At 41.1% G+C, this 26,453-nt stretch overlaps 1 protein-coding gene across 3 annotated transcripts in view; it reads left to right on the top strand.

Annotated features, from left to right (window-relative positions):
* The window catches only part of CLYBL (citramalyl-CoA lyase), a 159,518-nt gene that overhangs the window by 120,322 nt on the left and 12,743 nt on the right, over window positions 1-26,453 (top strand). For 2 of the 3 annotated variants that reach the window (XM_083821526.1, XM_083821527.1), the window contains exons 3-7: window positions 12,239-12,427; window positions 15,878-15,979; window positions 17,752-17,845; window positions 19,296-19,463; window positions 24,609-24,733. In XM_083821526.1, coding sequence (XP_083677652.1) covers window positions 12,239-12,427; window positions 15,878-15,979; window positions 17,752-17,845; window positions 19,296-19,463; window positions 24,609-24,733 — 678 coding nt within the window. The remainder of the gene's footprint in view (window positions 1-12,238; window positions 12,428-15,877; window positions 15,980-17,751; window positions 17,846-19,295; window positions 19,464-24,608; window positions 24,734-26,453) is intronic. The other variant, XM_083821528.1, reaches the window with a different exon arrangement.

Below are 26,453 nucleotides of genomic sequence, written 5' to 3'. Positions count from 1 at the left end.
AGAGGTTAAAATATTCGGCTATCCTCCTTGCTTCCCCGTTGTTCAGGATAAAAATGCTGAGCTGAACTTTGTGGATAGATCAGGGGTTTGTGTTAAGTTGAATGGTGTGTAGGACAATGGGGCTCAACCTGCCTGGGGCTCTGCGGCAAGTCTGCATATAGGTGTTAAGCTATAATAGCCAGAAAGTAGGTCTGCCTGCAGATGGGGTTGAACGGTCACCTGTCCTGAGAAACACAGGGAGAAGCAGTGTTCTTAAAAATACGTATTTATACCGCTGCTGGTGATCAAGTGGACTGAAGCCATTTTGATGCTGTTGTCTTGCTATTTTAATTATCCTAACAGCCGTCTATTTACAAACATGCATGCAAGTGGGCTAGAATAATTAATTAATATTCATAAGCACTCACAAAATGTGGCAAAGCTTATGTTGGGGTGGATGATAATTCCAAAGAGGATTAGATTTGTATTTACTGTAGATTTATATTAAGTGTATACTAAGTGTAGATTCAGCATGCTTGATTCTTGCTTGGGCAGCGATAGAGGACTTAGCTTCCATACTGGCAGAGATTTTATCTGGTCAACAGGAAATGAAAACTGGCCAAGAAACTGCCAACACAGAATCTGAAGCTGTGAAACCTGGTCAAGAAGAAATTAAGCCAAGTAAGCAACAGATGAAAAATTATCTTAAAGCAAAGATCAAATCACTCAGTTGGAAATGAGGTTTATATTGGAAAAGGTGATGCTGAGAGCATGAAGGGACACAGGATTTAAAAAAAATATAATATTAATAAATATAATGAAGTGATGAACACCAGTAATTTTAAAATAATGCAACTTAACATTTTTCAAGAAAATAAAAAGGAAGTAGAAAGCTTTAATACGCCTGAAGACTTATGACAAATAGCAGAGGGGACTTTAAAACCTTGTTAATCGTTTTGAAGAGAATGCCAGGGGTCTGAAGCCCACTTGGGAAGATGATAGTTCAAATGAGGAACCAGAAAGGAAAGAGACTTTGGTAAGATACACATTTTACAATGCTTTCCTGGTACTGATGTACCTGGTACAGCACCCTTGGCTTTGGAGTAGTCCAGTGGGCTCAAGAGGGACAACAGGCCTGTTTGTGTGCCCATGCTGCAGAAACCTACTGCCTCTGAAGAGGAGACTTCCTAGGGAGTCCATTTGGCCATCAGAGTGGGGAGAGACATGGGTAAGGAACTCACTGATAGGTAAAGGAGAACAGCACCAATGTCACTGTGCGTTTCACCCTCAGAAAATAAGTGAAGTTCTCTAGATGTTGAGCAAACCCTTGACAAGAGGTTAGAGGGCCACTTTGGCCCGTACTGGTCATGTCCCCATCCCAAGTGAAAGCAAAGACACGTTAACTAGCAATAGACAGCACAAGCACCACAAACATGCTCGTGGGGATGGTGTCTCAGTGTCTCAGAATTAACAGGTGGAGCAGGGGCACTTCTGGAGATGGTTGGGGCACACTGTGACCGGGGCAGTCAAAAGGGTAAGCAGGTTAGCCAAGTAGAGAACAGTTTCCGTTAAAAAGTGTTTGTTAGGTAAGTAGGACACATTTTCATGAATCTGTTTTCGTAGTTCTCTGTTCAAATCAGGAAGATTCACATCAAATCAAAGGGGCAAAAAATTGCTGAATACATATTTAGTCCAGACAGTTACACAACAGGAAAGTAAGTTGGGACAATGCAATTAAAAATGATAACTTAATGGGTGTCAAATTTGTGAATACTGAATTCCATTTTATCACTGATGGTTTTAAAATAATATTAGAAAAAATAAAGTAGCTATATGAATGTACTATACGAATGCAATTATACTGCCGTAAAATCCTGGTTGCCCATATAGTTCATTCACGCAGGAAAAGAAATTATAGTGCTCTCAGCATTTTGGCAAACAAACGCATGCCAAAGTTTTACATTAACTTAATGTTATTGGTGCTAACTAAATTCACAGCTAAATTGGTACCAAGGCAGGGTTCGGGCTGGCCCCAACATTTATTATGTGTATTTAAAAATGGTCCGAACCCATTTTATTAGTCTTGTATCGGCATTGCATTTGACAGAATCATTGTCCAAAAAGTGAGAAAAAAATATGTGATGAGCCAGACAAAGGATTTGAGCTCCAAGCCTGACAGACTGCTTGAAGTAGGTTAAATCCATGTGGGACTTGGACTTGGGTGTATCTATCAGTAGGTGATGGAAACACAGGTGAAGGAGCCCTCGTGCTCAAATCTGGAAAAGAGGTTATGGAAGGAGCAACCTAACTTAAGGCAATAGTTGTGGTAGTCATGTAATCAATCAATGATTTAACAAGGTGCCCTGCATCAGCTCTGCTGAGGTAATGGTATGGGTAATTAAGTGTGGATATAAGAACAGGGGCTCTTAGTGATGATTGTTATGGGGTGCAGGCACTTGCTTGAATCCTACCTGCTACCCTCCTCATTAGCATGAAAGAAGTGAAATCGTGGGTGATGAGCTGGCTGGCTCTGGTTCTTCAGGGACAGCTGTGCTGCAGGAAAAAAACAAAAACAGCTAAAGAAGTTTCCGTGTTGCCCCTCGTGGCTGCTTATTGTCATCCTTTGCAGCCCCCTTGCTTGCAGCAATGCAGTTTTTGTATGGCCATGCTGTAAATGGTAATGCTGAAATTGTCTGTTTTTTTAAAAAAAATCCTAATTCCCTAGACAGAAATAAAGTAAAACCAAGTTTATCGAGTGCGATTGCTCTGTGATCCAGTTTGCGTCTTGGTTTGAGAAACAGCTGCACTGAAAGCTCTTGCATGGGGGAAAAATGGGGCATGGAGTGGGAAAAAGCACGAGAGGGTAGGGACTGCTTAGTTCTTGCAGAAATAAACACAAATTGATTTATCTTATGCTTTGATTGGGAAATATGCACCAACCTGACTTTAAATTTTGCAGATATTCCAGAAGCCCCACTGCGGAGCACCTTCTCAGCCAGCCCAGCATTAAAAATAATTGATTTCATGAGAAAAAAAAAATACAGTGAGGGAAAAGAAATGCCACAAGTTCCAGTAATTTGTTCCGCTGCAATCAGGAATATCTAAATGAGGAGCTTAAAAAGGTTTCGAAGAACACCGATAAATAATTAAGGTTTCTTCTCTACGTGTCTATGAAGATGTGTATTATATTGCACCAGTAATGTACAATTCATCTGTTAGTAATGTACAAATACTGTGACCATAGGATTAGCACAGGGGAGATTTGACCTAGAAAATAACCACCTCCTCAGGTGCCTCTTTCAAACAGGAGAAAAATCACAGTTTCTTTAACACTGATCATAGGTCTAGGCAGGGACAAATTCGCATCCTCAGATTGGGTTCAGACCACAGAAAACAACTGAAGTCATTTCCAAAAGGTCCCCACTCCTTGCCGTGAATACATGAGTCATAATCTTATTTTATATACGAGGGCTCAGTCTCTGTCTCAGCTAGTCGCTGCCGAGTCAGGGACGTGCGGGATGTGGCATTCTGGCGCTGCTTCCCCTCTCCCACTTCGGGGGGGTGGGTGAGAAGAAGGGGGTGCAGTTGCTTTTGTACTGCTGCCCATCCTTCGGGGACGCTGCCAAGAGCGAACAGCAAGCTGTAACTGGCTTCCTCACGTCATTAGGAGCATCTGAGAAAATGCTGCCTACAGGAGGTGCTAAAATCTGCCTTTGGGGTGGAGTGGGATTTTTGGGCTCCTTGACTCACCGCGGACACCTGTCCAAGTGAAGGCAGCCCTTCTAGTAGGGAAAGAGGAAGGAACTCTGGTAAAATCCAGGATAGTGAGGTGGGTGTTCGTTAAGGTAAGTACTGGCTGAGAAATACGTGTATTAAACAGGTTTGCGTTGTGGGAAGGCAAGAGTTGTGTCGATTTAGTGCGAAGCTTGTGAGATCAAAGTTTCCTGTGTTGAACAACCCCATGGAGAGCTTTCTATTCAGTGCTTCTGGCATCCACTTCTTTCAAGCTTCTAAACTTAAAGACATCTAAAATTGTGTTCATGCTCTCCTAACATTATTCTCCCATGGAAGTCATTACTGCAATTACGGGCTACTTGACAATGCTAAATGCACCTGGTCCGAGGAGCGATCCCCGGTGCCCTCGCCTGGTGGGGCTGAGGGGCCACCTTGCGTAGGGACAACCCTCCAGAGCAGGCTGACTGCGGTGGCACGTGGCTCTGCATCACTCCATGACGCAAGATGGGACTTTGAGGGACCTACAGTGTAATCACTGTTCTGTGTTTTTTCCTCAGTTCCAGCAGCTGAAGTAGCAGGAGCAGTGAGCCATATCAACATGGTATTTTTTTATTGTTTAGCTGAGGATATGTCTTGCATGATAAGGTGGCACGTGTGAGCGGTTGGAGGTGTGCAGGCCTCGCTGGAGCACCGCCTCAGGACTGAGCAGAGAGCTGAACTCGGTGCAGTCCTGCCCATACTTCTTTTGGGGCACGATCCCTGCAGAGACCCATCTGTGAAACCACACCTTCATTTTGGTTTGGAGAAACGACGTGGTTTGCTGCTCCAAAGGAGAGGATGGATATAAATGAGTAGCTCTGTCTTTCAGACAGTTGGGGTCCAAGATCTTCAGGTGGAGTTGGGAGCCAAGTTACCTGATGGTGTCGATTTTCTCAGGGGGTCCATAAACAGAAATTGAGACAATTCACATGATCTCACAAGGAAGTGCAGGACTGCATGAGGTAACCTCTGCTTTAAAAAGCTGCCCATGGAATGTGGTTTAAGGCCTTCTCTTTTAGATGGTGCAAGAACTCACCTGGTGGGAGGGCCTCCTGGGGGCGTGTTGCGTAGCGTATGACACCTGCAGAGCAGTTGGTGTCATAAATCCTGTGCTAAATGCATTGCATGGACACACATCTACAAAGTGACAACCTTCAACTTTAAGATGGAGTTTGAAAATGATCACAGTTTTTTTACAGAAGCATGATTTTACTGTGGTCATGACCTGTAAACTCTTGGACTTCAGGAGCTCTGTAGGATTCTGATCGCATAAAAAATACTAACTTTTTAGCTTACTAATGCAGATAAGTGAGATAAGAGCTGTTAATCAGTATTTGCATAAATCAAAAAAAATGTTCCAAATTTTCTCTCTAAACTCCCTCCTTTTATTGAGACTGTGGACAGATCGTTAAAGTCTCTTCAAGAAAAGAGGAAGGATGGAGAAGCCATAATGCAGTTTACCTGATTTTTTCTTAATGCCTTCTATGTTCCTAGGGGGCTCTGAGCACCTTGGGATGGACACTGGCTCTTTCTATCCAAGCAGGCATAAGCCTTTGGCCTTCCTTTCTTTCTGCTCAAGAATGATCTTACAGTTTGAGGAGTACTTTTTAATCTAGAAGACTTTTCCCCACCTTTCTCTGGGTACAGGCTCTCAGTTGTTTTCTTTCTGATAAGCTTTTATTTTCCCTTAGCTTGCCTTTAACATTCTTCTTTTTTGATATTTGCCTTATTTGACTTAATTTTTTTTTTCAGAATAATTTATTAAACAATTGGAGCCATAATTAAATGACACTTCTGATCGTGCACATTTGTTGATCTTCAAAACGTTTGATGCATATCTCACTTAGAATCACCTCTCCTGAAATCAGCGGCTGAACAGGAATTGATAATTTGCTAAAGTCACATACTTTTGGTGGACAGTTTTGTATTTCATTATCAGCATTAGCAAAAAGATACATTTATAAAAATACAAAAATTGACACTTAATTGTAAACATTTTTCACAATTATTTATTACCAAGAAAATGCATCTTAAACTAAATTATTTTTCAATAAAAAATAGCTATAACATACAATTAAGTTCATGCGCTGGATGAAAGAAACACATAGCTCTTTTTTTTCATTGATTACATCAGATTGGATATTTTGTGGTCTCACTTCATCATGCAATAGCTCATTCGGACGGTCCAGGAAGACTAATTAACACTAATGCTTCTAAAGAATTTTCGTTTGTGATGCTAATCTGTCACAAAACAAAAAGAATCCTCAGAAAGCCAGGGAAAAAAGTAAAGAGACTACATCTTGCAGCCAGCTTAAATTAGTGTTAGCTTGATTTGTCTTAATTGAAAGGTTGTTTACATATCTTTTGAAAGTGTTTATAAAAGTTGGCAGACAGAAGAATAGCTGCCTACGTACATGCACAAAATTTACTTTTATTGGAGCTGTTGTATATGGTACTGTCATTAAAAAACCTTCTCTGTACACATAGTCTTAAGGTATAAGTCTGTCTCTGTGTCTATGTATACACACACAGCATGCTGTATTATTTTTACTACAAACAGATTTACGCTAAGCCCTCAGATTACATGAGTATTCCTACGCGCCAATTCATTCTAGCAGCCTCTAGTTAAATTTCTGCAAGATACATGCAACTCCAAAAATATCTTAGACACAACTTGTAAAAATATCTTGCTCTTGCACTAACGTATACATCCCGGATACCCCGGCACAGCAGAAATGCGCTGCTCGCATCTGTAAAGCTCTACGGGGAGTCACCAGCTCTGGGTCCGGGGCTGCTGGCTGGGGGGAGCTCAGGGTCTGGTCCTCTGGTTCCCCACCTTCCTGGCATCTGGAGCCAAGCCATCGCCCAGTCATCGCGTGTGGAAGTTGTCCAACTCTGATGACATTGGACATCAGATGATGGATCTTAAGGATCCACATTGTCCACGCTGGTAGAGGGAGGAGGGGAGAGGCTTGCTAAGGGTGCATGGCAGCAAGCAGCTCCCAGATATTCATAAACAGCTTAAAGTGATCTTGTCCTCTAGAAAATACAGGAGAAATTTTGGTGATAGGTGCAGTGATGCATTCCTAGACCTTAAATAAAACTTCTAGGAAAACGGGGAAAGGAGTTAATATTCCTCAGCAGAGCATAATTAAATTGCAGCTTGGTTTCTAACACTGGCTGCTGAAGTAGTTTGCTTCATTTCAGTGTTGATAGACCATGTACTGCATGTAAAGACAATTAGCAGAGCAGAGAGAAAAGCAGCAGATGCTGGAGATGCACAGAGTTAGATGACTCATTATGTTACGAAGAGTCTCTCTTTCAGAAAAGTGAAAAAGGATTGTGCAAAAAAGAAAAGGCTTGAATAGACCAAATAATTTTTAAAGAAAGAATTCAAAGATTTCAGGAAAGAGTAGCAGAAAAATCAGACCCTTGCAGCATGCTAAAATGCATGTATGCCTAAACTGCAGAGGGGAAATACAGGCACACACGATGGGGGTCTTATTCCCCCTCCCCACTTCTGCTCCTTGTTTCCTTTAGGGTTACATGTTGGTTTTGGAGTGTTCCCTGTTGAACCAAAATAAAATGTGTTTTAAAACTTCATAAGTCTTTAAAAACTCAAGTAATACTCTGGTCTAGAAGGTACCATAAGAAGTGATTCAATAACAGCTTCCTGAAGGATTTGCAATGTACATATTTTTACATTTTTTTTCAGTCTAACAAGACTAACTAGAAATAACTATTTGCCATTTTAAAGATTTGTTCTTACAAGTATCTAATACATATAAAGTAGCAAACAGCTATGAATCAAGTACCTCCTGTTCTCAGCAACATTCTGTTCTGCATTTACAGTTTTCTTTGTTTCCTTAAAAACAAATGTAATTTTTATTTTCTCTTGCCAAACCGATTTGTGAATTTGAAACTAAATGAAATATTCTGTATGGCATCATAAATTCATGATGGAAACTAAGAATGTAAAATATTTCAGGATTTCCCTCTGCAAAAACTCAGTTTTGCCCAGAAATCCTTTGTGGGTATATATGTGCACTTTTGCAGAATCTTGTTTGAGAGATGCATTTGTAGTGTACGCACTAATATAAGTGACAAAAGATTCGGCAATGTCAAGCTCTGTAAACAAACCACTCCAGGGAAGTAACATTAACACATAATTGTATGTTTTTATCATGTCAGACCTGTCACAAAAAATAACTTGAATTGTGATTATAGTAATTAATTTTTCCTCTGCCATTTGAGACATGCAAACTTATTATGGCCATGGGGATGATATATTCTGGACTGCCATTGTAGCGCATCATGTATTTACATTTCTATATGAAGAGTTATTGCGAAAAGATGTTAAAAGGATGAGGTCCATACATACGCATACCTTTGAGTATACCCACTATCTTTACATTAAGACCTGGAGGTCTTGAGAAACAAAAGGGTAAGAACATGCAAGAAACATGAAGCGGAATAGATACAGCTCAAGTGGAAGAAGGGATATTTGTGTGTGTGCGCCTCTTCCCCACTCTCCTCAAAATCAGGCAGTTCTGGGAAGCACCATGCTCAAAAACTGGTTTGTGGGGTGTCTTACCGCTTTGAAAAGAGAGAAGGAAATGTAATTTCTCTCTACTGTTCCTGTACCAAAAACGGTATTATTCTGAATGTCTTTGTTTCATTATTTCTTTATTAACAGCGTGTCTGTGGTGAGTGGGTGGCTGAGCTTCCGCTCCTGTGCCATCCCTTCTGTCTCAGAGCGGAAATTCCGGTGTGTTGACTGTAACTTAAAGAAAGAAAAATAAAAAAGAAGGAAAGGTACCGATTCGGATGCCAGGGGAAGATACTGATGCTGTAACTTAAGGCACCTATTTAGGTGTGCTTGTACTTCGTTGTTTCATTAGCACGCCCGAGGGGCTCCTTCGCTGCCGCCGCCTCCTTCCCCAAGTCTCGCGCTCTGCCTGCCTGCTCCCACCTGACAGTAGCCCTGACACTGCACTAATCCCTGCAAGTTTGGAACTAATGAACTCGCTGCTGGGCTGCCGCCACGGAGCTTGGTCCCAAACTATACTGTACTTCACACTCGATTTATTCTCCAGATGGCGAGACTGCGCAGCCCCGCCGCGAGGGACCACCTCTTCCACTGGAGTGTAAAAGTGGACGGATGTTGTTTTCTTTGCAGATTTGATAATTCAAAGCTAGCAACTCGTGAGGATGAGTAGTGATTAGGTTTAATGGGTGCCAATTGAGCCCACTACACGCGTATTCCCATCTTTAATTTTGGTGTCTGTGTGTCCTGGTGGCAGTTGATTCGTCTGCAATGCTGCATCACCAAAGCTTCTGTCTTCCCCAGTTGGCGTAGCTGCACGCGGGAATGAAAATCTTCCTGCATCCTCCTATGAGATACAAAACGAGCCGCATTGACCAATATTTGTTCCCAATGGGTTTTCCAGCATGAGTAGCGTATTTAGCAGTTTTTAATAATGTTAGCATACGATATATAATAACGGAATGTAATTTAATGGCATCACTGTTTCCCATAGAAGTCCTGTTGTCTTCCTCCCTTGTTCAGCTTGATAAAGAGCCCAACCCCTGCAGCACCTAATGGGGTGCCACAGTTCCCAACTGTCCTGGGGTGGACCCATTTGTTTAACATTCAGGTTTATTTCTTTATCCATTCAGGACAGAGTGTTGCCCGATGCTGTAAGGTGAAGAATGGTGTAAATTATTTCTTTTACTGTTCTTGAAAAATTTGACCAGTCTTATCAGGGACCCTACACACAGTTTGGAAAATACATTTATTCTTGTGCCTACCGCAACAAAAATGTTATTGTATCAACTACTGCTTTTTTCTCTACTACTGTGTTGAAGTAGGTTAACTAGTTTAAAATCTTGGCTTTCATGTGCATCCTACAATTACAATAGCATCTACGTTTCATTGCACAATGAGGCAAAAGGGTATCTCCTTTTCATCCATGGAAATTTTTAATTTAGTCAGAGGTTTTAGCATTTATTTTTTTTTTAACCTATGATATGTTTTACTGGAAGCCTGGGTGGGGACATGATATACCCCACTAACATCAGTTGGGTATTCCCCATTGTAGGAAGGGGAGGCACAGAGACAGGCCCCTCAAGAGGTCTGACTTTGGTCCTATTAGCCTGTCCCACAATTAGAAAATATCAATTGAATCCTGATTCAAAAACTATAGCGACTAGAAAGAGTTTATCATGGAAAGGAGACGTTTCCGTTCCTGGGGTATCTAGGCAGACAGATCTAAAATGTAGTGGCTCTAAGAAGCCGCATCAATTCTCAACCCAACAGATGGCATGGGTGTGTTAACTAACATAGCAACATATTTTCTATTAAAATATGGGAAAAAACAACAACCCCCTCCCCATGTTTGTTGGTTGGTATAAATTCAGTGAAGTTGTTGGTTATTTTTGGGATACGTACCAGAGGGCTGCACATTTAGTTTATGTAAATTGATAACAGCAACAGCCTGTTAATAAGTGCTTTGTATGGAAATATACCTAGAAAGACACGATCTGTCTTTTTTGGGAAGGGAGTTTGCAGCCTGAGGAGAAAAATAGCTAATGAGATGGTCTACTGCTCATTATTATAATCTGAAAAAATCATAATGAATTTGACTGCAAGTTTTCTAGAGATGTGCCTTCAGTTGGAATTGGATGCTGCCTTAGTGGATAATTTTGGGAGATCTTTATTTTGCAAATTGGATCAGTGTGTGCTGAAACGGTGATAATCTGGCTTTAATTAAAAGCATAAATTGGTTTGGAGAGTGTGCTTCAGCCACCGCTCCGCAGCACATGCAGAAACTTTTGGCCCAGCCTCCGAACCAGCCACCGCTGACCTGAGAAGGACAAGGAGGTGGACTTGTGCTAAGCAGCAACAGCATCATGCCGGTTCACGACATTTGGATGAACTGCACCTGGTTGCAGTGAACTGCAGGCATCTTTGCACGTATTTCCTGATGGCCCACTCACAGCAGTTATGACATTTTGGGCTGTATTTTACAGAAATTACCTCTAAACACAACCCTTTATGGCAGCACGGGGATGCATACATACATGTGCTGTTTGCGTCTCTCCGATTGAGGGCCAAACCTTTGGAGAAGCATGAAGAGCAGCCCCAAGCTGAAGATTTCATTGGCTTTATTCCTTTCCTTTACCCAGTTAGTGCAGTGCTTGCCATTGCCTCCCTGCACCCTTGCTGTGGACAGCCCAAGCCGCCCCTGAGTTTGGGGTGGTCTGACGCTGGTCCCTGACCCGACACCCACACACCACCGTTCCTCCCACTGCCTCGCTTCCACCACCTCTGGAAACCTCTTTGGCCCCTCCGCAGGCGCAGATCTGTAGCCGTCTGGTTTAACTCTACCATCATGTGCTGTCTCACTGATTCGTATTAGCCTGGGTATTAACTTTGATGATTTTTTTCCCCTCCGAGTTTGCCTGTTTTCTTGCAAAGAATCCCTCTCCAGCAACTGCATATTGTTAAAGTTGTTTCTTAACATTTGCGACTCAGGAGCTTTAAAGTTTTATTAGGATCATAAAAGCTCTTCACAAATGAAATTACTTTTGATAAGCGTTCATTTTGACAATGAGAATTTGTTAGGGGCTGTTGGCAAGTGGGAGGAATTTGTTGCTGAAACTGAAATGGGCAGGAAGTGGGGAGCCCAAGTGCTCTCCTGCCCCTGCCCCTCCTCTTCTTGAGGCCAGTAAAAGTGTTGCATTTCAGAAAAGCACCCAGGTATTCTTAATGCAAATCAAATATTCAACAGACTTTCAAATTCACATTCACAAAAAATAGTGAGTGGCCATGGCAGGCATCTTTGGAGATTTTATTTTGTGCCAGCAGGAGAATATCTTTTTACATGGTTCATGAAAATCTACAAATTATTTTGGCGTTATTTTCACAGACAAGTTGTGAACTCTGTTGTGAGCTTTAATATGCTCTGTATACATGTAGAAAAGGAAAATTTATGTAGCAAAGCCATAGAAGTAGATGTACATCTATACGGAATGACATCCATGCTATTTGAGCATAGGCAATATGAAGATGAATTACAAAAATGAATTGCTTTATGCATGTGTATTAACATTCCGTTTTTGTGAGTACAGACAGCGCAACACATTATGGTTAGTATACAGACTTGTATTTGTTAGACATGTTCAGTAACAGTGGACACAGAAGTCATGTTTTCTACAAGTGGTGGTGGAGAAATATTTAGACATGAAAACTTTATTTGCTAGTTATAAAGAAATGAGAAAAGCAGAATTGCGAGGTGCTGGTGATGACTGCTTTAATAAAAGACCAGAAGTGACAGACATGTTGGGGACAGAAATATACTGTCTGTCTAGCTTTTTCTCCACATTGCTTCTGCAAGTTTTCTGCTCAGCATGCTTTTCCATTGATAGAAAATAAGATTCTTTTTTTTTTTGGTGCCTTTAAATATATATATATTTACTGCAGAGAGAAGCAAGACTGACAGTTGTGAAAACACTTGAAGAGTTTGACTTCGGCCATGCTGAGAAGTGTGTTAGGATAAACTCCGTGTCCAGTGGCCTTGCAGAGGAAGATCTAGAGACGCTTTTGCAGTCCAAGACCCTTCCTTCAAGCATGATGCTGCCAAAGGTTGAAAATGTCGAAGAAATAAGATGGGTGAGTAATATGTGTGTACCAAAAATGTAGTAGCTTTTGACTGAAGCTGTTGGGCAGAGTTCAGCCAGGTGGAGAGAAGGACTCTGATGTGATTCAAATACCATGTAATGTTGTTGCTTGGGTAAGGTAACTGGGAAATGCATCTGTTTAAATGTGTGTGAGACGTGCTATAACAAAAAGTGTACGTGGAGCATCTCACCTTTGCAAAGAACATGGAGTTTATTTCTCCTGCAGTCAATGAGGACTCAATATTGATGAGAGAGTATATTATCAAAAATGGCTGCATCGGTCTCTTGACTCTTGTCTAGATACTCTGCCACGCGAAATGCTTGTCTGCGGCCGTGTGCCTTAGCCACATGCCTGGTAAGCGGGAGATGGGGAAAACATGTTAGCAACATGTGAAAAAGTGGGCTGGGGGGGGAAGGTCACTCCTTGGGGCAACTGGAGGAACAAACAGGAAGCTTTTAACTAGTGTTTTTAATTAGCACAGATATTATTTCCTGAGCAGTTCTCTATTTCTTCCTTTTTAATTGCTGACAGGTGTGTTTGTGTTTCATGACTGACTTTTCAGCCAATAAAAACCTGAAATGTAAATGGCTGGCATGTCAAATTACTTAAGAAAACTTTGAAATAGGCCTAATTACGCTGTAATTGTTTTAATTGTCAAGAAGGGGGACATTTGTTTGGGTATGCCATTATTTCTGCACAGTGCCCGTAAAGGAGCAACATTGCGTGCTTGGGCCCGCTGTTTTTGCGAGGCACTGGCCGAGCAGCCGGAAGGCCGGCCATGCTGGCAGGCCGTGAGATGTGTCAGGGCCTCTTCACGGCGTGGTACTGAGCCCCTGTTGCACTCTGAAGGCAATACACGATGGCATCCCGAGCAAAGGTGTCAGCCCCGCCATCAGCAGTGTCCCCATGGCCCAACTTTTGATTCAACCAGCCCTGCGAGCCTCGGGCGTAGCTCGTCACGTGCGAAAATTCACGCTGCCAAAATGGCAGGGCCCTCGAAATGGCAGGGCCCTCGAAATGGCAGGGCACTCGCTGCCACGAAGTGGGCTCTGGGCCAGGGTGAAGGTGGGACCCCTGGGTCCCCCGGCCCCTTCCAGCCCTCCTTGGGGCTCAGGGCCAGCCGTCGTTGCCGCAGTCTCAATGCCTGCTGTCGGCACCATGCTCCCCTCCCGCCCGGCCGAGCCCTCGAGCACAAAGAGCGTGCTCCGCTTAATGACGCGGGCTCGTTTCAGAAATCCCGCGGCTTCGCTCCTGCCTGCTTTTTTTTTTCCAGGCTCCCAGCCTAAGAGAAGCTGTTTATTTTTCCCCCCTCATTTTTATTTATGCGGAGCATAAAACCTGGAGGCTGATGCACAACTAAAAGATGGGCTTACTTGTTTTCTTTTGTGTGAGAATCTCTTGCTCTCCTTTTGTCCCTAGTGTGGGTACTTGTTTGACTGGCATGGCTTATTGGACTATAACAAGCGTAACTCTCCCTCCTTTGTGGCGGGACAATTCTCCCACAAATCCCGAACAGTGTGCATTCTTCCCAACACACTATTGGGTGTGCACGGGAACTGAAAGAATTGCGGGGGCCTGCTACTTCATCCCCTCCCCGAGCTTTGTTTTCTTCCCTCCGCCTTCTTCTTTCCCCCCTTCTCCCTGAAATGAACACTTTACCAGGCCGGAAACATTTAATCGTCTCCTTTTGAAAAAAATTAATTGAAACTTCTCCACTAGTTACCTTTTGTAGCTGTGCTTATTGCAAATTTTTTAAAGGAAGAGGAAGGGAGACAATGTTTAATTAAACTTTATTTTTTGTTTACCTGCAAAAAAAACCAAAAGTCATCAAAAATCTCAGGAGTGTGACTTTTAAAATATTTTAAAATAAAAGAAGAGCTCCGCTGTTTTAACTTGCACCTAAAATATAAACGCAGTAGCACTTTTTTACTTTTTTTCACTGAAAAAAATAAAAAACAGATAGGAGTCTTTAGAATATACCCTGATGTAATTTTATTACCTCATTTTCTGTGTTTGCCTGTATAAAGTTTACTGTGTTGTGCTGCCACGGTACCTGCCCGACCATACACTTGCACGTGTGAATTGCACTGATTTTTTCTTGCTAGCACGTTTTTGGGTGGAATTCTCTCCTCCAAGGAAAAGTTACAGAGAGGGCCCCGGTGGTGATGCAAAGCAGGGACGGGAAGGGCAGAATTCTTCGTCGGAGAAAGCTGTGATTTATTTTGGCCTAATTGTAAAGTTACTGCAAATTGCTCGAAAGCTTTTTAAAGATCTCGGTGATTAGATTTTCCTTCTTTTGGGGAGGGGCGGTGGGGGGAAGCTAAAAGGGGAAATAACACCTCTAATCCAGCTTCTGGTAAATAGGCTGCCAGCTTTTAAAATGAGTTTCCTTTCTATTAGTCAGAATATTATGCTAAGCCTTAAGCATTAGTTTTTTATGTTGCCATAGCAGCCTTATTCCTGCAGGGTTGTGACCTGCGATGATTACAGTACAAAGCTTATAGGGTCTTGAAACCCCCTTTGAAGATGAAAAGTCTTTGATGGTTTATATTTATGCAAATCTCTTAGATATGATTTACCCAACTGAGACTGAATGGAGAGATGATTAAAATTCCCTTTCCTTTGATATCCATTAATAGTCGAATATTCCTTAAATTTAAAATATATGCATATGTTATTTTTGTCTTTATTTACAACAATATTTTTGCCATACCTGCAATGTGTTTATATCCACGCAAATTGCTAGATCTAGACCGACATAATAGATTTACAATATAGGGCCGAGGGTTTTTTTTTTCCCCTTTTTTTTCCCCCTTTTGAAAGGGGAAAAATCTGTGCAAGAGCTTTTGTATGTTTCCAGATGATAGATTTTGGAATTTGGGCTACCCCACTGGCAGCTCAGAGCTAGCTGTGAACTGGTCTCATGGAAAAAATTGGAAAGCTTTGGTCTTCAAAGAATTAAACTTCCTTTTTGAGGCCTTCCTAGGTAAGCTAAAAATTATGAAGAAAAGCCTACTGAACAAAGGGTAGCGGTGCCGTAACGAGTAACGCGGATGCCTGGGCGGCGGCGCGCTGTGGCAGTGCTGGTGCTGGTGCCTGTACTGGTACCAGTACCGGTACTGGTGCCTGACCCAAGGCAAGATGAGCGCAGAGGTCGGGCACCCAGCGCAGCCTGGGCCAGGGGCATGCGCCCACTGTCCACAAGTGAGCCCTGAAACCTTGAGGTGCACAGCCACAGGCCTGCACCAGAGCTTTCTGCCTTTTTTTTAGTTACGAGTTTTGTGGGTTTTTTTGTGTGTGTCTGTTTTTTGATTTTGTTTTGTTTTGTTTGTTTCGTGGTGGTTTTTTTTGGGGGGGTGTTGCAGCCAGGTGCAAGATTTAAAGTGCTGCATGTGCGTGTGTGTACTTTTTTCTCGTGTGCCTCATGCTGTCTAGTTTCAGTTCGCAGACAGATTCGTGCACCACTTGAAAGGCCGAACACTTGTAGAACCAATGAATTTTATCCCTTTTGTGGAAACTGCAGTGGGGTTGCTCAATTTTAAGGTAAGCAGGTCTGGATGCGGTTGAAGCGTTCCTATTTTGCCCCCCTCAGCCACCTGGGATAAGCAGAGCCCTCCATACTCCTGGCATGATTTCTTGAAGGAAGAGAGGTTAAAAAAATACTGAACATATTTTTCAGTCCCCTAAAACACCCGTATGCTTAACTCTCATGTTTGTACTGCAAAGGCCTTCGTAAATCCAAAATATTTCGGTGGAAGAACAGTTCCAGATAGTCCATGCCGACTAACGAAACCCCTCTGCATTACTATCAGCATTTTTAACAGACTTAGAGTGGAAACTTGCTTCTCTGAAGGACTGTAGTACTCACGCTGTTGCAATAAAAGACTACTTAGTAGCTGTCGAACTTTACTTTGATATAACATTTAATTAGAAAAAAGAAAGATCCTCATTTCACTACTGCTAAAGTGGTATCTTTATAGTGTTTTCTACACTTCAACCAAATTTCACGTTACGGCTTTTTGTGTGTGTGATGGGGTGTTTTAACGCTGAGGTTAGAAGTACAATTAACTTTAAAAATATTAAATATCCGAAGAGTAATTTTAAACCAAGCCTTATTTTTATGGTGCTTTTTAACATGGATTACCCCCCAGCCTTTCATACCCAGCCCAGGTTTTTCAGAAAGGACAGGCAGCACGGTGACAAAGTGGCAGAGCCCCCGCACTCACGAGGGACGGGGGGCTCCCCCCAAAGCTTGACGGGGAAGGTTTGGGGCCAGCTGAGGACACGCGGGGCAGAAGCAGCTCGAGAGCTGCCGGCAGCCCCAGCCTGCTGGTTTGGCGCAGCCACGTACCTCCCCACACGTAATAAAGCATCACCAGACAGGCACATTCCCGTTCGGGGCGCATACGCAGAATTAACTCGCCTTTGCAACTGGCTGGGGTTTTTATTCGCTTACAGTATTTTATAGGGGATTTTTTTAATGCTGCAGTCCTTGATGTTGGCAGCGGAGTTGCCTTTTAAAGCATTCTGCTTAATAATAATTTTGTGCCCCACCGGCTGCCATGTAAGAACACCCACTAGCAGAGTTTGTAATTACATCTGCCCCTTTCTGCATACCTTTTCCTTAACAAATATTAATATTACAAACATCAATATAAAATAGCAATATTCTGGAAACGCACATCTTTATATAAAGCTGCAGTACCAAAATTCTGCTTGCTTTTACTTTAATTATATTCTGCAGTACTTGTTGCATTTTTAACCTCCACAGCTACTTTTTAGTTAGATGTTGCAGAGGGCTTTAAATTGGTAATTTATCCAATCAGGTATCCACCATCATTTTCAACCATTCAAATTATTAATGTAATAACAGAGATTCTGATCCTTCTTTCTTTTTTCCTCGGGCAGGGATGCTACATGTCAAACCACTCAAAGTTAATACTTTTTTGTTTGCTTTTAAGCAGCATTTGAGGAGGGTTTTGTCCCATATTGTTGCGTAAATGTCTGAGACACCAATTGCGGTAATACCAAGGGCATTATGGTAAGCTCTGGCCAAGAGGCAGGGAATCTGCTATGATGTCCTGCATTTCCACAGCGCAAGCATATCGGTGCTTAGGGCAAGATAATGTTTGCTGTTTTGCTGAGTCATTTTAAAGCATTGTGCACAGCCGAGTACCTACAACGGCTTTGCTTAATAGGAGCAATTTTAGCTGAAGGATTGCTAGATTTTGGTAGTACTGAGTTGATGTAATATCCTCTTAGTCTCTCTGCTTCCTGCATTTCTGTAGAAATTAATGATATGCTCTCATTTGAAGGCTGTCTGTGAAGAAGCATTGAGAGCAGGATCCCAGGTTGGCTTTCATTTGGACGCAGTCGTCTTTGGAGGAGAGGATTTCCGTGCCAGCATAGGTTGTTACCTGTCTGTTTACTACAAGGGTTAATGGCATTTGCATTGGAGAAGCCCGATGTGATTTATCCCCATTGCTTTACCGACAGCAATAAGTAAAGTGATGATAACACTTGATTCTGCATTTTATATTTTCCCTTTTTTCCTTATTTTTTTTCAATGTGGGATGTATGACTGGGAAATTAAAACGTGGTTCCTATGTATTACAGGGCACTGACACTTTCTTATGCTTCTTGCCATGCAATAGCAAAAATTAATGGGAAAAAAAAAAAGAGTTGAGTCCCTGAAATTATTTAAAAATACAGTGCTCATAAAAAATATGCTTCTAAGAACTACATTGAAATTCCTAAAATTCTGATGTCTGCTTTATCTCTGTTTTGCAGTCAATTATCACTTATTGTCAATTTTGACATCTTCCACAAATACTCTCCTGTCACATTTTACAATGATAAATTTAAAAATGTTTTATGTCAATACAGCAATCTCTAACATATATTCATGTGAAAACATTGTTCATCTTCCTCAGAAATGAAAAGTATTTCAGAATCATTTTTATGCAAAGCCACTTACCTCATTAATCTGATTTAGTTTAAAGATAATAGTTCAGAGTTATTGACGTTTAAATTAAAAATAAATATGTTAATGTAAAAAATTAGCATTGATTTGTTAAATTATTCCTTACAAATTGGAAATCTGTGTCTAAATAGTGACCCTAAGGAAAGGGAACATATTATTATTTTTTCACACCAGCCTTCATGTGAGAATGCTGCTTAGCTGGTGCACTGCGAACACATGAAGTCTTGTGAATACTTTTGGTTCTTCTCAGAAGTCGGCTACTATCATTTTTCATCCAAATACTAAAGCTTAAATATTCAGCTTAGGACATCCGTTGTGACAAGAATCACAACCAAGGAAAGTGCAATTCTGCTCTCAGTGTGAATTTTTTAACCATTTAGTTGTAGCCAGTATGTCGATTTGTATAAGGCTTCTTGTGCTGTAATGCTTCTCTCTGCACATGCAATAATACAATCAGATAATTACTGCATGTTAGTCCCAACTCAACTGTCCTTACCAGCCAGGACTTCCATTGACTTCGGGCTTACAACTTCTGATTTGAAATGAATCAAAATCTGAATTTTATAAGCTAGTGTAGAAAGAGAGATTTATTTCTTTTGCTAAAGCAGCTTATTTTTTTTTCCCAAGAGTATCATTTTGATATTACAGCCTTGCATCCCACTTTATTTTCTAAATCAGTTAAATGAAATCTCAAACTTTTTTCTTTCTCTTTCTTTTTCTTTCTTTCTTTCTTTCTTTCTTCCTTCCTTCCTTCCTTCCTTTCTTTCTTTCTTTCTTTTTCCTTTTTTTTTTTTTGAAGTAGGAAATATATAAGATAGAAAGGTTTAAAGCACTCTCGTCATCTTTTTTGTCTGTTTGTTTTCATTCTTCTCGTAGGTGCAACTAGCAGTAAGGAAACTCATGATATTCTATATGCCAGGCAAAAGATAATAGTCACAGCAAAGGCATTTGGCCTCCAAGCAATAGACCTTGTTTACATCGATTTCCGAGATGAAGACGGACTCCGCAGGCAGTCAAGAGAAGGTGCCTCGATGGGTTTCACTGGTATGGGCTTCTGCCGATGTTGCAAAATAATGCCTATATTCTTCAATTTAAGCAGATTGCTACGCTTACTGTTGCTTTGACAAATAAGTTGCTTTTTTATTTCAGGCCAGTTATTGAAAAACTAAATAATCTCAAGCTCACCTACATTTATTAGCAGCTGTAACATTGTGCCTGGAAATTTTGCCTGAAAAGTCAGGGGCTGCTTTTTAAAGCTTACATCCCTTGAAGCATGTGGCTGTGTTTTGAAGAGAAGTTGGGGCAGGGGATGTGCAGGATATGATTTCTCCCATCACTGAGCATGGGAGATGTGATGCTGTACTTTGCATCAGCCAGTCTTCAGTCACTTTTCAAAATATTTGGATCGCTTTTGCATATTTTTTAAACAGCAGTTGCTAAAAAGTACTTTTTAGGTGAAGGAGTTGTTAAGCAAACCTTGCACACTAATTGCTACAGGAAAGTTATTTTCTTATTATTTTCTTTGCTTTGTTTTTCATCTCCTGGCTCCCCTCCCAGTAAGTGCTGGTGACACCTACGGGTATTGGCAGACAGCAAGACCAGCAGGCTCCTTGCAACAGAGCCCTGTAATGCGGACTGTTACCCTGTGATTGGTGTACCAGATCACTCGGACACCCTGGTGGGATAGTGCAGCCACCAAAGATTGTGTTTTTGCAATAGAAATCAGCCATTTGACACATGCATTATAGAATTCTGGGATGCTGCACTGACGTTTTACGTTATTTGTCTCTGACTGTTGTTCGGGATGTATGTACAGTAATCGTATAGCCGCTCGGTTTTTGTTAGCAAAGGAATAGGTCCTGATGATGTGGTCTAGCAAACTGTATTTTTACAACTAATGGCATACGATATCTTAAAGTAAAGTAATCAAATACAGCCAGTGTTCTTTTGTGGTCTGGACCTAGCAGTAAAAGAATAGCCATCGATTCTCTTCAGCACTAACTCTGCCTTCCCGTCTGCTGGGCTTCAGCAGTTGCAAAAGCAGATCTCGTTTCAGAGGCAGAACTGGGAGCTCCTCACAGCTACAGAACATTATCTCTGTCCGTGTGGACTTCCACCCTTGATTCGCCCGCTATTGAAGTGGGGGAAATAATGGAGCTCCTGAATGGTAGCACCTGCTGATGGCTACGTAATCGAGACCAATATTTTCTAGCTTAAGGAAGGGCTTGATTTTTGAAAAATTGAAGCATCTGAACCTCCTGTTGACAGAAGATGGAGTTGCAGATGCCCAGCACCTTTGAGAGCACTATTTTTGAATGCTTAATGTGCATTTAAATACTTTGCTCAGGCTGACAGTTTGGAAAATTCAGAAATGCAAAGCATAAACAGCATTGATGGTGTTTCAGACTCCACTGACTTTCTGTAGGAAGTTGTTTCACATCAGGATAGGGCCCAGGTAGGAGACAAATAAAAAGGTCACATGTGGCAATTTAGGGCATCAAATTCATTTCTAACTTGACTGTAAAGATGTCTTGCCTTTCTGTACGCCTGTATGGGAAGTAAAAATGTGTAAAAGCTACCAACTGCATTAACACAAACTCACAGCTCTTTGCCTTCTGCCTCCCCGCAACCGTAATCAACACATCTCAGAAATGCAGCAAGCAGCCTGACAAACGCTCCAGTCATAATTAGAGATGGGTCAGCATCGAGTTTTCTGATTTGGTGCCCAAAAAAAAGAAAAATTACCAAAAAAAAATCTGTTCAAGTCAAAACAAAACAGAGTTTTTCATATTAGTCTATCCAAAGGACTATTCAAAATGTTTCACTTGTTCTTTTTTTTTTTTTTTTGCTTTCAGTTTACTTAATCTTTCCTTTTTTCTTGGTTTAGTTAAAATAAAATGCCATTTCAAAACTAAAAGGAAAAAAAATTAGTTCCAAAACTATATAAATGAAACATTTTAATATTTACAATTTAATATTCATCACAGAAATTTATGAATGGGCCTTAGTTTAATCCATGTCCTTCTATAAAATAGATCCTATTTGTCACTGACAGTTGTCTGATAATGTGATATTAAAATCCTGAAATTTTGCCTTAATAACAAGTTGTAAACACACGATTCTTGTTATTTTAAAATATTTGAAGATCACATCTTGCTACTTTTTCACATTTAATCAAAATTACTGAAATCAACAGGCCTAAAATGAGCTAAGGCTGGCCAATTGCCCTGTTAACTGGCAAAACACACACTTGCATGCGTAGGGACAAATCCGCCACCCTCGAAACTAATAATAAACTCCATAGTACTCAGCAAAGTTACGTGTCCTTAGATTTTCTTGTATTTGGACTTAGACCAACAAAATCGTCTTTAAGGTAATCAAGTCTGTTTGCTGATGTTGAAACAAGCTAAATAATGTAACCAAGAATTTACCATGTATTTGGTTACTCTGTCAGTGTTGAGTTTTCTTTTCCAGCTATCTTTTGAACAGTCTGTTTTTTTTTCCGGTGAGTGTGTTTGCATAAAATTGAATGTTTTCAAATGTAATTTAGCCAAAGTAATTCATCTTTTGTATGTATATTTATATACATGTACACACGCACACACACGCATACCTGGCAAGACATTTTATAATGCCTTAAATTGTGGACTTAAAAGTCAGTGTGCAGCCTGTGTAAATGGTCATCAGATTTAGGAAAATTTATGTAAAAAATTTAGGAAACCTTGCGATAAGCTTCAACAGCTGACTTTGTCATTATAGAAAGTCCTGTGCTACATGCTGAGAAGCCAGATATAAATACGAAACAGCATAGGTTTCCTCTCTTTTTGCAGTCTTTTGTAGAAGACTAAAATGACACCGTCATACAGTTACCTAAAAGACTTGACAGGTATTGACTTAAAGCACGATATATCAAGTGGTACTGTAAAAAGGATTTCATGGTCATAAATTTTAATGTCTTCCAATTTTGCACTCTCTCAGTAACTTGTCAATAACAACAATTCCACTTAAAATATTTGCTTCATTCCTGCATGGCATTACGCCTATTATACAGTTATTTGGATACATAATCTGTGACAAAAATCAACTGAGTGCAGTAAATCAAAGGTTTGATTTTATACTCTGTAAATTGTTTGGTAAAGTTTAACGATACAAAGTGTAGTTTCCAGCTACAGATACTTGTATCAAAAGAAAATCTTTTTACAGAAATGTTTTACACTTTAAAAAATCGTATATGCATATTTTTATTTTTGTCATAATTAGAGATTAAGTATAATTTAAAAATATTCTATATTTTTCCCAGAAGGTTAGGCTTTACAGGGTTTTGCAGGAATTATTTGTGCACATTTCAATTTTAGAATTAGTTTAGAATAGGTCATATTAAAAATTAGGAGCATCGTAAGCTTATTAATGGTCACATTTAATAAAATTGACTAAAATACCTTTGATTGGAATTAATGGAAAACATATTAGTTAAGGGAATTTGTCTGAATGTAATTTCTTTCAAAAACTACAGATCTTACGGAGTTTTATTTTTTTTGCTATTTTAAAACTATTTTTAAGTAGTTTCCGCATTGAAATTGCAAACAGAATATCTGGGTGCCCTGAAGATCATAAACTAACAATTGTTTAATGGGGACTGAAACAAAATGGAACTATCTGTGGCTTTTTTAAAGAAATGCAGCAGCATTAAACGTTACTATTTGTTTACCAAAAACAAGCGGATCGTGCTCCCGCGCTCACAAACTCCGTTGTAATGCACATTTATCTCCGAGAGCTGGTGCAGTCCGATAAAAGTAATCCCAGTGACCGATTTTTTTTTCCCCCAGTCTCTCTGTCGTTTAAAATAGGCGCAGATGTGTGGCGAGGCGTGAGACCTATTACACGTAGCAGTGTGCCTGTTTCTAGCTTGCTCCCAACAAGTACATCGCAAACCATCCTGTACCATGCAGGAAGCCTTGCCGGGCTCTGCTGCACCCCATGGGCACTTGTGGGCACCCTGGGTCACCCCACGAGTGCCCATCACCCACTACATGCCCATGCAAGGTCCCCTGGGTCCCCCGGGGTCCCTGGGCACCAGGCTAGGGCCAGCGGAGGAGCAGGGGCAGCTGCCAGCCCTTCGCCCGTGCCCGTGGTGCCCGGGCTCCGTGGGACCACTGCAGCCGGTGCTGTGGGGCTGGGAGGCACGAGAGGTTCACGGGATCAGGCTCGTCGCTGGGACTAGTTCTGCTGTGTGGCGTAGAGGGGATTAATTCGTGTGGCGGCGAGGTTTTGAGGAGCTGGGAGTTACGGCAGCCTCGCTTTATTAAAACACTCTTACGGCACGGCGCGGGTAATTGTGCAGCAATCACGCCGTCTGTGAAATTCCCTTAGCAATGGACTAATAATGTCAAGTGCCACACTTTTAAAACTGTCAAACAAATTAGATATGTATTTGTTTTAATGTAGCTAAGTACAATAACAGATTAGAACGGATTATGTGGCTGTCTATTCACATTGGAAAATCTCTAGTAAAAAAGGCAACACCTATTTTTATTTTCCTAATGTGTGTTCATACAAGAAAGGATTAAAAAAAAAAAAAAGTGCTTCGTAACACTTCAGGGCACCTCTGGCAGTTGTTTAATATATCGGTGACTAAACAAATATCCCGACCTACTTGCACCTGCAAACTGCTGCAACAACAAAAAATGTAAGCAGTGTTGGGTATTTCATGATGCTAAGCCAATACTAAGAATGATCCTGATGCGACTGGTAACTTTTCAGTTCTGCAAACCTCGTTTTCCAAACTTATTTTAATGCAACTTATTTACGATTGGCTGGAGCTGCTATTTATATAGCTAAAATTCAGGGGTGCATTATACCCAAACATTATTGACTGCCCTGGACAAACAATTCCACCTGAGACAACTGATGGAAGATGCATGGACTGAAATAGGGAGGGAGGAGAAAGAGTTCTGGGTTCCTTTAAACAATAGTGAATGCAAGGATTGCTCAGGATATTTTTTTTCTTAAGAAATCTGGCAAAGGGCTATCTGCGTGTTGTCCAGTTAAATAATAAAAGAAAACGAGTGAAATAATTAGTTAAATATCAGAAAGTCTGTGAGGCATAGGAGAGCCTCAAGTGGTTGGAACATTTTGTTTGAACATCTGTTTGTCGGTGCATGATTCTGGTGTTATTAATCTTCTTTGTAGGTAAGCAGGTGATTCACCCTAACCAAATTGCTGTTGTCCAGGAACAGTTCTCTCCCAGCCCTGAAAAAGTAAAGTGGGCGCAGGAACTGATTTCTGCTTTTGAAGAACATCAGCGATTAGGAAAGGTAAATATTTTATTAATATAATGTCGTGGAAACCAAATTTGAATAATATTTAAAATTTAGAGAGATCGGTGATGGCTGTTTGCATTTGTCTTACAAAGCGTGCTGCATTCAAGTCATGTTCGTGAAATCTGGATCTGGATCTAGACTCCAGAGTGCGTATTTATTATAAATCTGGCACTTTCCAGCGTGTTTACGAATAGCCTGGCTGTCTTTTTTTCCCCATGTTTTAACTCTAATTTTCTGAGTACAGAGCCTTTTGAGTACACGCATATATCTACAGCATCAGGGAGTTAAAACTACTTCAGCTGTGTCGCAGAATCCCGGTCCAACAGTCAAAGGACAGTATTTACAACCAAGAGGCAGGTAGCCTGGCTGAAGACTCAAACTGCTTGTGCAGACATCATTTATGGAAAGGGATAAACAGATGAGGAAGACATGGTTTTCAGAAAATCTCTGCGTTGGTAAAACTGCTTCACTTTTGGGGGGTTGATCCTGCAAACGTCCCCAGCAGCGAGTGGATTTACTTTTGAGCAGAAGTGCTTGCAGATTGTGGGTTTTAATCATTAAAAATGGGAATGTTTTATGTGCATTTGTACCAATTGCTGGACCTGAAATTTGGATGGAGTGGAAAGCAAATTAACGCTAGAATATGATTGTTCCTAATTTAGTGCATCATTGAGTCTCACGTTTCCTGCTCTGTGGGTTTCTGCTATGTAAATATTGCGGTGGTGATGCACAATCTGTCTCCACTTTGTGCCAGTAATACTTAAATTAGGGGTCGCCTGAAGGAAGATTTTATGCTAGTTGCGGCATTGTCAGTTAATTATCTTAAAGGTTATTTGCTATAATCCAGTTTGCCTCTTTTTGAACGAAAAAAAGTTGCAGCGAAATATGTTTGTCTTAGTGACAGCCAAACCCGGGATAGCCAAAAAGCAAAGTCCCGATGTCAGAACAGGTAGCGCGGGCGAGCAGAAACGGTTTACACGTGCATGTCTGTGATTCAAGTGGGAAAAATTATCTCTGGTAACGAAGCTCATGCATAAGGCTGTGCATAGGTTCTCACTTTCTCCGGTGTCGCTTAGAGGTCTTCTGCGCGTTTCTTTGCTTGCTGGTGGGTAGCAGGAGGCTGGAGCGTGCCCTGTCCCCCTTCCCCTGCTTCTCGGCTGCCCCAGATGTTGTGTGCTACAAATTCTAAATATGGTCAAAGCAGAAATAATGCTTTCATCTCAGGATAAAAGTGTGGCAAGGTATTTGCTGTGGGTCTGCCCTTCTCTGGGTGAGCCCGTCTGCGGTACCGAGGTGTTTCGAATACACCCATTACTGTCGTATTTGGGTGCCGTCCTGAGCGGTTATTTCAGGGTCACCGTTATTATGTTATATGCCTGTATCTCTTTGTTCTACTCCCTCAGTTTCAAAAGGTAGCTGTCTTCCTGTTGGTTATTTGGAAATAGAAAACCTATAACCAGTTTTGTATGTTATTCTGCTTTACAAAGCTTGAATCTGTTACAAAAGGCATCCTTATAAAGGCACTGCAAGAGCAAGCGTGTAGGCAGGTAGATGCGGAATGAAAAATGCCAAGTGACATAGCCAAATATTGCTTATTTTTATTGCCTGTAAAATACTTTTAATTCAACTTTAATATTCAACTTTACAATGATTTGTTAAATACTTTTAATTCAACTGTGAATTTAATGTCAGAGTCTCATCTAAGGAATACCCT

Source organism: Anser anser, assembly GCF_964211835.1.
Source record: "Anser anser genome assembly, chromosome: 1".
Taxonomy (NCBI): domain Eukaryota; kingdom Metazoa; phylum Chordata; class Aves; order Anseriformes; family Anatidae; genus Anser; species Anser anser.
This window is presented reverse-complemented; position numbering and strand designations above follow the sequence as displayed.